General features: G+C 34.9%; 1 protein-coding gene across 5 annotated transcripts in view; it reads left to right on the plus strand.

The window, feature by feature from the left end:
* Positions 1-15657, plus strand: part of SLC38A9 (solute carrier family 38 member 9) — a 110999-nt gene that overhangs the window by 76170 nt on the left and 19172 nt on the right. For all 5 annotated transcript variants that reach the window (XR_006890102.1, XM_046671487.1, XM_046671488.1 and 2 more), the window contains one exon: positions 5827-5933. Coding sequence is in view for 4 of the 5 variants with exons in the window: in XM_046671487.1 (XP_046527443.1) it covers positions 5827-5933 (107 nt within the window). In the remaining variant the exon portion in view is untranslated. The remainder of the gene's footprint in view (positions 1-5826; positions 5934-15657) is intronic.

The following is a 15657-nucleotide window of genomic DNA, read 5'->3' on the forward strand; positions in this document are numbered from 1 at the left end:
AGTCATTATGCCAGGAGCTGCCCAGGGAGCGTGTGACTGCTGCTTGAATAGGTCGGCAGATCCCAAAGGGGCTGCAGCTGGAGGCTATCAGCTAACTGCACCCTTGCATCAGGTTCTCACTTGAAATGAGATCTGAGTAGTACACTTACATGGCTGCCACAGTCAAGTTTTATAATATTTTAATATAAATTTGGCATGTTATGGCCTAGGAATAACTTTAACAATGTCTGTTTTGTTAGCAATGTCTGTTTTGTTATTGTGAATGGTACCTTTTAATTTGTCTTTATATCTTCTAACCAGTTATTACAGGTATATAAGAAAGATGTTGATTTTTTGTATTTTTTTTCTTTCTAGCTACCTTACTTTGAATTTTTTTTCTCTGCTTTATTGAGATATAATTGACACGTGTCTTAGCTATTGTGAATAATGCTGCAATGAACATGGGAGTGCAGATATCTCTTTGAGATCGTGTTTTCATTTCCTTTGGACATATGCCCAGAAGTGGGATTGCTGGATCATATAGTAGTTCTATTTTAAATTTTTTGCAGACCCTCCATTCTGATTTCCCTAGTGGCTGTACCAGTTTACATTCTCACCACCAATGCACAAGGGTTCCCTTTTTTCCACATGCTCACCAGCACTTATCTGTTGTCTTTTTGATGATAGCTATTTTAAGAGGTATTAGGTGATATCTCATTGTGGTTTTGATTTGCATTCCCCCGATGATTAATGATGTTGAGCAATATTACATGTACCTGTTGGCCATTTGTATGTCTTCTTTCTTTTCTTTTTTTTTTTTTTTTTTTTTGGTGAGGAAGATTGGCCCTGAGCTAACATCTTTTGCCAATCTTCCTTTTTTTTCCCTCCCCAAAGCCCCAGTACATAGTTGTATATCCTAGTTGTAGGTCTTTCTAGTTCTTCTGTTGGGGTTGCCACCACAGCATGGCTTGTTGAGCAGTGTGTAGGTCCGTGCTCAGGATCTGAACTGGCCAACCCCAGGCCACTGAAGTGGAGCACACAAACTTAACCAGTCAGCCATGGGGCTGTTCCCCTATTTGTATGTCTTCTTTAGAAAAGGGTTATTTAGTTCCTCTGCCCATTTTTTAATCAAATTGTTTATTTTTGTGCTATTGAGTTGTATGAGTTATTTATATATTGTGGATATTAACCCCTTATCAGATATATGATTTCAAACATTTTCACCCATTCTGTATGTTTCCTTTTCATTTCATCAATGGTTTCCTTTGCTGTGCAGAAGTTTTTTAGTTTGATGTAGTCCCACCTGTTTATTTTTGCTTTTGTTGCCTTTGCTTTTGGTGTCAAATCAAAAAAATCACTGCCAAGAACAATCTCAAGGAGTTTATCCCTTATGTTTTCTTCTGGGAGTTTTATGGTTTCAGGTCTTACATTCAAGGGTGCAATCCGTTTTGAATTGATTTTTGTATATGATATAAGATAGGGGTCTGGTCTTATTTTTCTTGCATAAGGCTGTCCAGTTTGCCCAGCACCATTTATTGAAGAGACTGTCCTTTTCCCATTGTATGTTCGTAGTCCCTTGGTAATAAATTAATTGACGATATAGGTGTGGGTTTATTTCTGGGCTCTCCATTCTATTCCATTGACCAAAGTGTCTGTTTTTTGCCAGTCCCATACTGTTTTGATTACTATAGATTTGTAATATGGTTTGAAATCAGCAAGCATGATGCCACCAGCTTTGTTCTTTCTCAAGATTGCTTTGGCTATTTGGGGTCTTTTGTGGTTCAATACACATTTTAGGATGTTTGTTCTATTTCTGTTAAAAATACCACATTTTCATATGAAAATTGGAATTCTGATGGGGATTCCATTGAATCTGTAGATTTCTTTGTAGTATGGACATTTTAACAACATTAATTCTTCCAACCCATGAGCATAGAATATCTTTCCATTTATCTGTGTCTTCTTCAATTTCTTTCATTATTATCTTGTAGTTTTCCATTTATGGATCTTTCACTTCCTTAGTCAAATTTATTCCTAAGTATTTTATTCTTTTTGTTGCCATTGTAAATGGGATTGTTTTCTTAATTTCCCTTTCTAATAGTTCATTGTTAGTGTATAGAAATGCAACAGATTTTTGTATATTGATTTCGTATCCTGCAACTTTACTGAATTTATTAATTCAACAGTTTTTTTGTGGAGTCTTTAGGATTTTCTATATATAATATCATGTCATGTGCAAATAGAGGCAGTTTTACTTCTTCCTTTCTAATTTGGATGACTTTTATTACTTTTTCTTGCTTAATTGCTCTGAGTAGGACTTCCAATAGTATGTTGTATAAAAGTGGTGAGAGTAGGCATCCTTGTGTTTTCCTGATCTTAGAGGGAAAGCTTTCAGCTTTTCATGGTCAAGTATGAATTGAGCTGTGAACTTGTCATATATGGCCTTTATTATGTTGATGTACATTCCATCTACCTAGTTTCTTGAGAGTTCTTATTACAAATGGATGTTGAAATTTGTAAAATACTTTTTCTGCCTCTATTGAGATGATCAATTTTTATCCTTCATTTTGTTAATGTGGTATGTTACATTGATTGGTTTGTGCATGTTGAACCATCCTCACATCCCTGGAATAAATTCCACTTGATCATGGTGTATGATTCTTTTAATGTATTGTTGAATTCAGTTTGCTAATATTCTGTTGAGGATTTTTACGTTTTGTTCGTCAGGGATATTGGCCTATAATTTTCTTTTCTTATAGTGTTCTTGTCTGGATTTGGTATCAGGGTAATGCTGGCCTTGTGGAAATGAGTTTGGAAGTGTTCCCTCCTCTTTTATTTTTCAGAGAGTTTGAGAAAGATTGGTATTAATTCTTTTTCAAATCTCTGGTAGAATTGACCAGTGAAACTATCTGGTCCTACCTGGACTTTTCTTTATTGGGGGATTTTTTTATTACTGTTTCAATCTCCTTGCTAATTATTGGTCTGTTTAGATTTTCTATTTCTTCATGATTCAGTCTTGGTAGGTTGGCTGTTTCTAGGAATTTATCCTTTTCTTCTAGGTTGTCCAATTTGTTGGTTTATAATTGTTCACAGTAGTCTCATGATCCTTTGTATTTCTGTGGTATCAGTTGTGATGTCTCCTCTTTCATTTATAATTTTATTTATTTGAGTCCTTTCTCTTTTTTTCTTGGTTAACCTAGCTAAATGTTTGTCTTTTTGTTTTTGTTTATCTTTTCGAAAACCAGCTCTTAGTTTCATTGATCTTTTCTATTGTCTTTTTAGTCTCTATTTCATTTATTTCCACTCGGATCTTTGTTATTTCCTTCCATCTACTACTTTAGGCTTAGTTTGTTCTTTTTCTAGTTCTTTGAGGTGTAAAATTGGGTTGTCTATTTGAGATCTTTCTTATTTCTTAATGTAGGCGTTTATTACTATAAACTTCCCTCTTCTGTTTTTGCTGCATCCTTTATCTTTTGATATGTTATGTTTCCATTTTCATTTGTCTCAAGATATTTACTGAATTCTCTTTGGATTTCTTCTTTGACTCATTGGCTGTTCAGTAGCATGTTGTTTAATCTCCACGTATTTGTCATTTTTCCAGTTTTCTTCTTGTAATTGATTTCTAGTTTCATACCATTGTGGTTGGAAAAGATGCTTCATTTAGTTGCAATCTTAAATTTGTTAAGACTTGTTTTGCCACCTAACATATGATCTATCCTGGAGAATGGTCCGTGTACACTTGAGAAGAATGTGTATTCTGCTGCTGTTGAATGGAGTGTTCTGTAAATGTCTTACGTTTATCTGATCTAACATGTCATATAAGTCCAATGTTTCCTTATTGATTTTCTGTCTGGATGGTCTGTCCATTGTTGAAAGTGGGTTATTGAAGTTCTTTTCTATTATTGTATTGCTATTTCTCCTTTCATATCTGTTGATATTTGCTTCACATATTAAGATGCTCCTGTGTTAGGAGCATAAAAATTTACAAATGTTATATCCTTTTGATGAATTAATCCCTTTATCATTATAGAATGATCTTCCTTGTCTCTTGTTACAGCCTTTGGCTTAAAGTCTATTTTGTCTGATGTAAGTATAGCCCTGCTTTCTTTTGGTTTTCATTTGCATGGATAATCTTTTCTCATCCCGTCACTTTCAGTCTATGTTTATCCTTAAAGCTGAAGTGAGTCTCTTGTAGGCAGCATCTAGTTGGGTCTTGTCTTATTATCCATTCAGCCAGTCTGTGTCTTTTGGTTGGAGGATTTAGTCAATCTACATTTAAAGTAATTATTGATGGGTATGGACTTAGTATTGCCATTATGTTAATTGATTTATGGCTGTCTTGTAGTTCTTTTCTTCCTCTCTTCCTTTGTGATTTGATGACTTTGAATTCTTACTAAAAAGTTTTTTAGTTGTTTCTCTGCAAAGAATATCTGCAAATAATAAAGTCATGTGTAAATAATAATTTTAGCATCCTCCCAAAAATGGTGCCTGTATTATAATTGTATATGTATAATGCTGACTGATGATGTGAAATGATCAGTCTTTTTCTTATTAAGAAAGCATCCTCCTATTCCCAATTTATTAAGAGGTTTTTTTAAAAAAAAAAACAGAAATGAGAGTTGCTCCCACATTTTATTTTATTGCTGAAATGCAAAAAATTTAAAAGATTGTAGACAGAATGGGGGAAAATTTTCCTAAGAAAAATACACTTTGAATTGCTCCCACAGATAAAAAGTTCAGATGAAAGCTAACAGACAAACAAAAAACTTGATGGGAAACAAAAGTATGTAATTTTTTTGACCTTACCTCCTGAATTCTTTTACAGCTAGCACTTGATTCTTAGTTGTTCTCACTTCCCTTCCTAAAATATTATGGCAAAAAATCAGTGGCTTCTCTTTTCTCATTTCTACTCTTTACACTAAGAAAGCCCTGAGATGCGTTGTTCTCCACTTTGCCACCTACTTTGGCTAGATCCAGCACTGTTTTCAGGTAAATCATGGTCTTATTCTACATAAAAACAATTTTTTCAATTTTGTATTAGCAGACCTCAAAGACAGAAATTGGCAGTGCTTTTGAAATGTGTTATTATTCTTATTTCAAAATAACTTTGTGTTTATTGTAGAAAATTTAGTGAATATGGTTAAGTGGTTAATTTAAAATAAATCCCATTAGCCGGAGATAACCACTATTCATACTTTTGTGGATACCCCTCCAGTCTTTTTTCTTTGCTTACGCATATATATACACACAGACACTTTTTAAAATAAGAGTAAAATCATATTTTACATGCTATATGAATCATGAACATTGGCTGTGGCATAAAATCTTTCTCTAGAACATAATTCTTACATACTGTATACCACTGAGCAACTGTATCATAGTTTAACCATTCCCCTCTATGTAGACATTTATTTCCAGTATTGTTAAGCAATGCTTTTTAGATTAGCCATTGAAGAAAGTTAAGTAACCGATTCTCCCATCCCTGATTTCTCTTCTAAAGATATTTTTGTGGCAAATCCTGCTATTAGAAGAGGAAGAACTTCAGAGCCAGACAGACTCTGAGTTTGAATCCTTCTCTGTCACGTACTTGTTCTGTAACCTCAAATAGGAACAACTGATATAAAGTACCCTCACAGAGTAGTTGTTTCTTGATTCTTTTTCTTTCCCTTTCAAGTGCTTTGCTCAAATATAATACTGACCTTCAGGAACTTTGTAAAGACATTTTAATATTCTTATTCCCTGGACAGAATAGAGACAACTGATTTTTAGTAATCAATTTTTCACTACTCATATTAATTTTCTAGTTGTCAGTTTTAATGTGTTTTTTTCCCTCTCTTTTTCTCCTAGAGATAAGATTTCAGTTTCCACAGCTGACTGGAGTACTTACCCTTGCTTTCTTTATTCATAATTGTATTATCACACTCTTGAAGAACAACAAGAACCAAGAAAACAATGTGAGTAATTAATTGAGGAATTGACTTTTGTTACTGGATCTTAATTTTTAAATTTAAACCATAGAGCAGTGGTCAGCAAACTTTTTCTGTAAAAGTTCAGATGGTCAATATTTTATTTAACAAAGACCACACGGGTCACGTGGTCTTTGTTACAGCTACCCAACCCTGCTGTTGTGGCATGAAAGTAGTCATAGACAATATGTAAACAAATGAGTGGTGGCTGTGTTTCAAGAAAACTTTATTTACAAAAACAGAAAGTGGGCCAGATTTCACCCATGAGCCATGGTTTCCCAACTGCTGCTATAAAGCTATCCCTGAAAAAACAAAGAGGTATAGCCAGTAGCCAATAGTGATGACAAAAGTGTTTTAAAAAACCCAAGTGACCTAAAAGAAGACAGGAAAAAGGAAACAAAGAATAGATGGGACAAATAGAAAACAAATAGCAAGATAATAGATTTAAACCCACTCATATGATAATTATGTTAAATATAGTCTAAACACTGCAAGTAAAAGACAGAGATTGTCAGACTGATTAAAGTAACAAAACCTAACTGTATACTTTCTATAAGAAACTTACTTTAAATGTAAAGATATATCACACAGACAATAAACATAAGAAGGATAGAGTAGGGGCCAGCCCTGGGGCCAAGTGGTTAAGTTCCCGTGCTCTGCTTTGGTGACCCAGGGTTTCCCCAGTTCAGATCCTAGGTGTGGACATGGCATCGCTCATCGGGCCATGTTGAGGCGGCATCCCACATGCCACAACTAGAAGGACCCACAACTAAAATATACAACTAGGTACTGGGGGGATTTGGGAGGAAAAGAAAAAAAGATTGGCAACAGTTATTAGCTCAGGTGCCAATCTTTAAAAAAAAACAAAAAAAAAGAAGGGTAGAGAAGCTGTTTTAATATCAGACAAAGTAGACATCAGAGCAAGGAGTATTGCCAAAGATAAAGAGGAACATTACCTAATGATTTTTAGGGATCACTTCATCAAGAAGATCATCATCATCATCCTATATATGTATGCACCCAATGACAGAGCTTCCAAATAAATGAAGCAGCCACAGTCAAAACTGAAAAGAGAAGTTGATAAATCCACAATTATAATTGGAGATTTCATCACTCCTCCCTTAATAATTGATAAAATAAATAGAAAATAAGTAAGGATATAGAAAACAGAAAAAATACAATCAATCTACTTGATCTAATTGGCATTTATAAGAGTCTTCCTTCAGACAGCAGCAAAACATGCATTCTTTTCAAATGCACATAGAACATTTACCAACATAGACCATATGCTGAGTCATTGAACAAGTCTCAATAAATTTAAAAAGATTGAAATCACACCAAGTATGTTTTTTAACGACTTTGAAGGTAGAAATCAATAACAGAAATTACTTTGGGAAATTGACAAAATGTGGAAATTAAACAACTTACTCCTAAATAACCGATAGATCAAAGAAGAAATTACAAGAAAAATGAGAAAATACTTTGAGATTACTGAAAATGAAGACACAACATACCACAACTTGTGGGATGCAGCTAAAGCAGTGCTTAGAGGGACATTTATAGCTGTAAAATGCCAACATTAAAGAAGAAATATCTCAAATCAATAACCTAACCTTCTACATTAAGACACTGGCAAAAGAAGAGCACACCTAACCCAAAGCAAGTAGAAGAGTTAACCAGTTACTTGTGGCCATGTCTGCAGATTTTGAACCCAATTTGATAACTCCTAACCATGTAAACAAAAATCTAATGGTGGTTTATACAATTGTTACTGAATACAAGAGAAGGAAGAATTCACTGTGCCTGGGGCTTCTGAGACGGCTTCAAATGATGTTTTGCAGCAGCGTTATGCAGGGAAAAATCTTTCTAAGTAGAAGGAAGTTAGCTCTCAAATTAGACCAAGAATGTAAGTCAAGCTCTTCTGTTTTTGTCTTTACTATTACCTGGTAACACATCTGACATGTTACCTGTGAATGGAGCTGGAATTGAGTAAATCTGGATTTTCCAAGCATATTTTATTTTCTTCATGTGTAAAAACAGCATTATTTGATAACTACCTCTCAGGGTTTTAATCATAATTAAATATTATAAAATAGGAAAAATGTTTAACATGCTCTGGTGTATAGAGGGGGCTAGAGATTTTTAGTTTCTATACCCCTCTTACCCTTTCTCTCCCGACGTTTACAGACTGGATCTTTCTGTTAACAGGAGAGACTGTCTTCTCCTTCACATTCTTTCTAGTGCCTTTAAACTTGCTTTACAATGAGAACATATTAACTCTTCTCTAAGATTTCTTCCTATGATGGTAACAAGTTAGATTGCCAGAAAAATACATAACTGAATCACTTCCCTTCTTTCTTTCTCTCTTCTCTCATCACTGTACTAGATTTTAATGTTAAAAGTGGCTCATCACCATGGGTTTATGGTATACAAGAAAGCCATGTGTACAATGTTGCTTTATTGTTTTATAAGAACCATAATTGGAATATGCTTGTTAAACTGCTCACCATCCTTTATACAAAGACTGTGGAGAGAAATTTTTCTCTGTTTTCAAGTCTAGGAAAAAGTTTCTCTTAACGAACCCATTCTTATTATTTGACAATAAGGGTCATATAACTATTCTTGTTTCTGTTTTTGCCATGACTTTTGGAAGACAGAAGGATTAAGTTCTCTTAGCATTTGCTATACCTTTTCTTAGGCAAAATATATTTTTAGAGTTTTTGTCGTCCCCCACCCCCGCACTTTAGATTTGGTTTTTATCTTGGGAATGTTTATCTTATTGTACTTATACTTTTATCATAAACAGTTTTAAATCTTTTGAGGGACTAGGAAGAAAATCTTACTTATCCTAAGTAAACATTTGGAACTTTGAAAATTGAGGACATACTTCATACCCTTTACCTCTAAATCGTTTCCTACTCCTTCACAAATTCCCTGACTCATTGCCACTTGAACTAAGCTGCGTACTCCAAATTTTAGGAAGTTTAGAGAAATATATCGAAAATATCCATTTCATCTTCACAAGAAATAGTGCATATGTCACTAATAGAAGATACCTTGATGCGAACTAAGTCACCTATATATCCTAATCAACTGCTCTCTTATGCCAACTTAGACCAAGTACCCTAGAAACCCATTTTGTGAATTGGGATTCTCATGTATTGAACCATTCTATTCATAAGGCTGTGCTTCTCAAATTTTGCCACCAAAGTTTCCTTAATGACAGAGGAGAACACCTTGTGTACCTGGGAATCTGGGGATGAAAAACACAATTTCAATGAAGTCTCATGTTTTATCTTAAACACTCATGCGTATTTTATTGTGTTCATCATTAGTTTGTCTTACTAGAAAGCAGTCTTAAAATAATGAGTTGGGGCCAGCCCTGTGGCCGAGTGGTTAAGTTCATGTGCTCTGCTTCAGCGGCCCAGGATTTTGCCAGTTCGCATCCTGGGCGCAGACATGGCACTGCTCATCAGGCCTTGTCGAAGCGGCATCCCACATGTCACAACTAGAAAGACCCACAACTAAAATATACAACTATGTACTGGGGGGATTTGGGGAGAAAAATCAGTAAAATAGTAATAATAATAATAAAATAATGAGTTAAATTACAAGCAGATCTCACTTTTCACAGCTCCTATATCCATGAATTTCAGTTACTATGGTTTAGTTAAATTACATTAGTCCTCTCTAACAACATGGTTCAAATTTCAGTTACCATAGGATCTGAACTACAAGTACTTGCAATAAAATAATAGCTACTAGCCCTTGAGTTCACAGATCACTACATAAATAACAGATGCATGTCATAATTAGTTACAAATCACATCACTTCTTTCAAAATTTGTCAGTGATTGGTCACTACACATCTGTTGTTCACTTTACACACAGACTGCAAAGCAGATAGTTGAGTTGCCTCCTTGTTGCCCAGTGGTAAATCCACACAATATTTTGCAAAAATAGACATCAAAAGAGGGAATTGGCAAATAAAGGTGAAAGTGCAACAAGGAAACAAAAAGTGATAATGCTAGAAATGAAATTTGAATCAAACAAAGTCGTACAAGAAATGTCGTACAAGAAATATCTATGGTGGAAACGTTGGCACTGCTGCTGTTCAAGAGACTCTAGATATGCAACCAGAGGATTTTAGGGAAGGTGAACTTATCAATATAAATGAGAAAAATGATTGCGATGAAAAGAATGAAGATGTCCCAAAGAAAGTGACACTGTCAAAGAACTTCACATTGAAAGAATTCTCAGAGATTCCTCACAACATTGAAAACACACAGGAGGAAATGTTGGAAGCTAGTGCAAGCTAAGAGGAAAGGAGTATGACAACTAACCAAGGCATGGAAAAAATGCTTGCTCTATATCGTAATTATACCATGAAAAGGAGGAAGCACAGTTCAAAACTCGTGGTAAGTTTTTACAAAGAAATTAAACACTAATTCTCAGTGTTTCTGATGTTTTAAATTAGTAAATAAATATTAGTTTTACTATTTTTTTCATGTCCTTATATGTTTATAACTGGCAGTGAAAGAGTTTTTAATGTTTTGATAAAAATTTCTAAACATCATGGAAAATCATAATTTTTCCCATTGATTTTTATGATCATGTTACACAGTCATTTTTTTAAACAATTGATAGTTTATTAAAATAGTTGATATAAGTATCTGCAATGCTGATTTCAACCACTCAGTTCAGATGGAAGTAATCTGCTTGACAATCTCTGGAGGACTGTGCAACTCAGTGAGTCGCTTGTGGATCCTCATCTGGAACGACTTTGGAAAATATAGAGTCTTAGAATCTTCTCCACAAGGAGTTTTTCTTATAGCAACTCTCAGAGTCTTGGTAGACATTTGAATTTGTCCTTTCATTTTGAGATTCTTGTCCTTTGTGCCTCTGATCAAGTCAGCATGCACCTTCTGCAGAGATTTTACATTACGACTGGTTGGAGTAATTCTCATTCAGTGAGCCACCACCTCTGATTTTGCAGGTGTCCTTCCAGTATCTGTAAGCTATTGCTGCAGCATACCTTCCTGACCAGCTTGTTCCTGGGTGAGAGCGAACAGCAGTGAGGCAGGAGCAGGAGCAGGTGGACCCCAGCTGTACTGCAGCTGCACTGCCTCTTCCTCAAAGAGGTGTCCAGGCATTTTTACAGTCTCATACTACCATAAAAAGAGAAAACTGTCTGTACTTAACTTTTTGTTCCCTAAAATTCTTAAGTAGAATTGCTTTTCTGGAAATTCACACAAGTTTGTCTGGAGGTGTGCTTTCCCCAGTGTGAGAAGCTGAGGACTGGATAGAGAGATGGATGTTTCAGTTCATAGTCCCCCAGGGATGGTAGGAAGAGTCTCTGCCTTTCTTACTAGAACACAAAGTGGGCCTTGAAATCTGTGTTTCTTATGTAAATACCATAAAATGAGTTCTTGTTTCTACTGAGTTTTAGGACCAGCACTTTATAGAACTAGTATGTGAGGTTTAGCTAATGAAATTTGACTCAACTTTTGTTGCTTGTGGAAAATATTTGAAAAACACAGTCTTACCCAAAATCAGTAGAAGGAAGAAAATAATAAAAATGAGAGCAGAAATAAATGAAATAGAGACTAATAAAAACAATAGAAAAAAGTCAGTGAAACGAAGAGCTGGTTCTTTGAAAAGATAAACAAAATTGACAAACCTTTAGCTAGACTCACCAAGAAAAAAAGAGTGAAGGCTCAAATAAATAAAATCAGAAATGAAAGAAGAGAAATTAAAACAGACACCTGAGAAATACGAAAAGATTATAAGAGAGTACTATGAAAAGCTATATGCCAACAACTTGGATAATCTAGAAGAAATGGATAAATTCTTAGAATCATACAACTTTCCAAAACGGGATCAAAAAAAAATAGAGAATTTGAATAAACCACACACCAGTAAGGAAATCGAAACAGTAATCAAAAATGTCCCAAAAAATAAAAGTCCAGGACCAGACGGCTTCCCTGGTGAATTTCTACCAAACATTCAAAGAAGACTTAATGCCAATGCTTCTCAAACTCTTCCAAAAAATTAAAGAGGAGGGGAAGCTTCCTAACTCATTCTACAAAGCCAACATTACCCTGATACCAAAATCAGACAAGGACAACACAAAAAAAGAAAATTACAGGCCAGTATCACAGATGAACATCCATACAAAAGTCCTCAACAAAATACTAGCAAATCAAATACAACAATACATTAAAAAGACCATACACCATGATCAAGTGGGATTGATTCCAGGGATGCAGATTTGGTTCAACATCCGCAAATCAATCAACGTGATACACCACATTAATAAAATGAAGAATAAAAATCAGAATCATCTCAATAGATGCAGAGAAAGCATTTGACAAGATACAGCATCCATTTATGATAAAAATTCTGAATAAAATGGGTAGAGAAGGAAAGTACCCCCACATAATAAAGGCCATAAATGAGAAACCCACAACTGATATCATTCTCAATGGAGAAAAACTGAAAGCTAGCCCTCTAGGAACAGGAACCAGATGAGGATGCCCACTTTCATCACTCTTATTTAACATAGTATTGAAAGTTTTAGCCAGAGCAATCAGGCAAGAAAAAGAAAGAAAAGGGATCCAAATTGGAAAGGAAGAAGTGAAACTGTTATTATTTGCAGATGACATGATTTTATATATAGAAAACTCTAAAGAATCCACTAAAAAACTTTTAGAAATAATAAATGAACATGGTAAAGTTGCAGGATACAAAATCAATATACAAAAATCAATTGCATTTCTATACACTAAAACGAAATAGCAGAAAGAGAAATAAAAAATACAATCCCATTTACAATTGCAACAAAAAGAATAAAATACCTAGGAATAAACTTAACCATTGAGGTGGAAGATCTGTACACTGAAAACTATAAAACATTGTTAAAGAAATTGAAGAAATCACAAAGAAATGGAAAGATACTCCATGCTCATGGATTGGAAGAATTAACATAGTTAAAATGTCTGTACCTCCTAAAGCAATCTACAGATTCAATGCAACCCCTATCAAAGTTCTAACAATGTTTTTCACAGAAATAGAACAAAGAATCCTAAATTTATATGGAACAACAAAAGAGCCCAAATAGCCAAAGGAATCCTGAGAAAAAAAAGAGCAAAGCTGGAGGTATCACACTCCCTGATTTCAAAATATATTACAAAGCTATAGTAGCTGAAACAACATGGTGCTGGCACAAAAACAGACACATAGATCAATGGAACAGAATTGAAAGCCCAGAAATAAACCCTCACATCTGTGGACAGCTAATTTTCAACAAGGGAGCTGAGAACATACAATGGAGAAAGGAAAGTCTCTTCAATAAGTGGTGCTGGGAAAACTGGACAGAATGAAAGTAGACCCTTATCTTACACCATACACAAAAGTTAACTCAAAATGGATTAAAGACTTGAGTGTAAGACCTGAAACCATGAAACTTCTAGAAGAAAACATAGGCAATATGCTTTTTTTTATGGGTTTTTTTTAAGATTTTATTTTTTCCTTTTTCTCCCAAAGCCCCCGGATACATAGTTGTGTACTTTTAGTTGTGGGTCCTTCGAGTTGCGGCATGCAGGACACCGCCACAGCGTGGCTTGGTCAACAGTGCCGTGTCCGCGCCCAGGACTAGAACCGCGAAACACTGGGCTGTTGAAGCAGAGCGCACGAACCTAACCATGGGGCCAGCCCCAGGCAATATGCTCTTTGACATCAGTCTTAGCAGTATATTTTCAAGTGCTATGTCTGACCCGGCAAGGGAAACAATAGAAAAAATAAACAGTTGGACTACATAAACTAAAAAGCTTCTGCACAGTAAAGGAAACCATCAACAAAACAAAAAGACAACCTAACAATTGGGAGAAGATATTTGCAAACCATATATCTGAAAAGGGCTTTTATCCAAAATACACAAAGAACTCATACATCTCAACAACAAAAAAACCCAACACTCCACTTAAAAAATGAGCAAAAGATCTGAAGAGACATTTCTCCAAGGAAGATATACAGATGGCCAACAGGCACATGAAAACATCATTAACTATAAGGGAAATGGAAATCAAAACTACTATGAGATATCACCTCACTGTAGTCAGAATGGCTATAATTAGCAGGAGAGGAAATAAGTGTTGGAGAGGATGTGGTAGGAGTACGCTGCTGGTAGGAGTGCAAACTGGTGCAGCTGCTGTGGGAAACAGTATGGAGATTCTTCAAAAAATTAAGAACCACCATACAATCCAGCTATTCCACTGCTGGATACTGATCCAAAGAATATGAAAACACGAATGTGTAGATTCATGTACCCCTGTGTTCATCACACCATTATTCACGATAGCCAAGACTTGGAAGCAACCTGGGTGCCCATCAAGGGACAAATGGATAAAGAAGATGTGGTATATATACACAATGGAATAGGACTTGGCCGTAAGAAATGACGAAATCTGGCCATTCCCTGACAACATGGATGGACCTTGAGGATATTATGCTAAATGAAATAAGTCAGAGGGAGAAAGTCAAATACCTTATGATCTCACTCATAAGTAGAAGATAAAAACAACAACAAACTCATAGAAACAGATTGGATTGGTGTTTACCAGAGGGGAAGAAGGGAGGGAGGAGGGTGAAAGGGGTGGTCAGGCACATGTGTGTGGTGATGGATTATAAATTAGTCTTTGGTTGGTGAACATGATGTAATCTACACAGGAATTGAAATATAATGATGTACACCTGAAATTTATATAATGTTATAAACCAATGTTACCACAATAAAAAATAAATTAATTTAATTAAATGCATAAGAAGAAAAGCAAAAACGAACAAGCAAAAAAACAGCAAAGGCTTAAAAGTAAAAGTTTAAATGGATGATGTTTTCTTCCTGTCTTAATTGAAATTAGGGTATGATGTATGGTCTAGCTTTCAAAAAATCAGTTATACTTCATGTTTACTGCTTAAAATATCAATAATTACTAATAATAAAGCTAACATTTATGAAGAACTATGTGCCAGCAAAATTCTAAACACTTTCAATTCACGTAAATATATACACTCTCCTTTTGATTATACTGAAATGGGCTTATATATTTGTGTAAATTAAGCTACATGGTTCCTATGTTCTGAGAAAAACTTTGTCATTTAACTTTTTAATGATTATACTTTTCAACAAGTTTCAGTAAGTAATTTGACTCTTAGAAGTCTTGTTGATATCATGATGTAATATTTTCTTGATATTTAAGTCAGAAATGTGAAGCTTCTCAGGGACTCAATTTTTTCATTGAAGTATAGTTGACATACAATACTACATTAGCTTTAGGTGTACAACATGGTAATTTGATATTTTTATACATTATGAATTGATCACCACGATATTTCTAGTTACTATCTGTCACCATACAAAGTTATTACAGTGTTACTGACTATATCTCCTATGCTGTACATTACATCTCCATGACTTATTTATTTTATGACTGGAAGTTTGTACCTCTAATCTCCTTCACCTGTTTCACCCATCCCACCACCCCTGTCCCCTCTGGCAGCCATCAGAGGGGCTTTTTCTCTATCTGTGAGTTTATTCTCTGTATCTGTGAGTCTGTTTCTGTTTTGCTTTATTTGTTCGTTTTGTTTTTTAGATTCCACATATAAGTGAAATCATAAGGTATTTGTCTGTCTACCTTATTTCAGTTACCATAAT

The sequence above is a fragment of the Equus quagga genome, chromosome 9 (assembly GCF_021613505.1).
Source record: "Equus quagga isolate Etosha38 chromosome 9, UCLA_HA_Equagga_1.0, whole genome shotgun sequence".
NCBI lineage: Eukaryota > Metazoa > Chordata > Mammalia > Perissodactyla > Equidae > Equus > Equus quagga.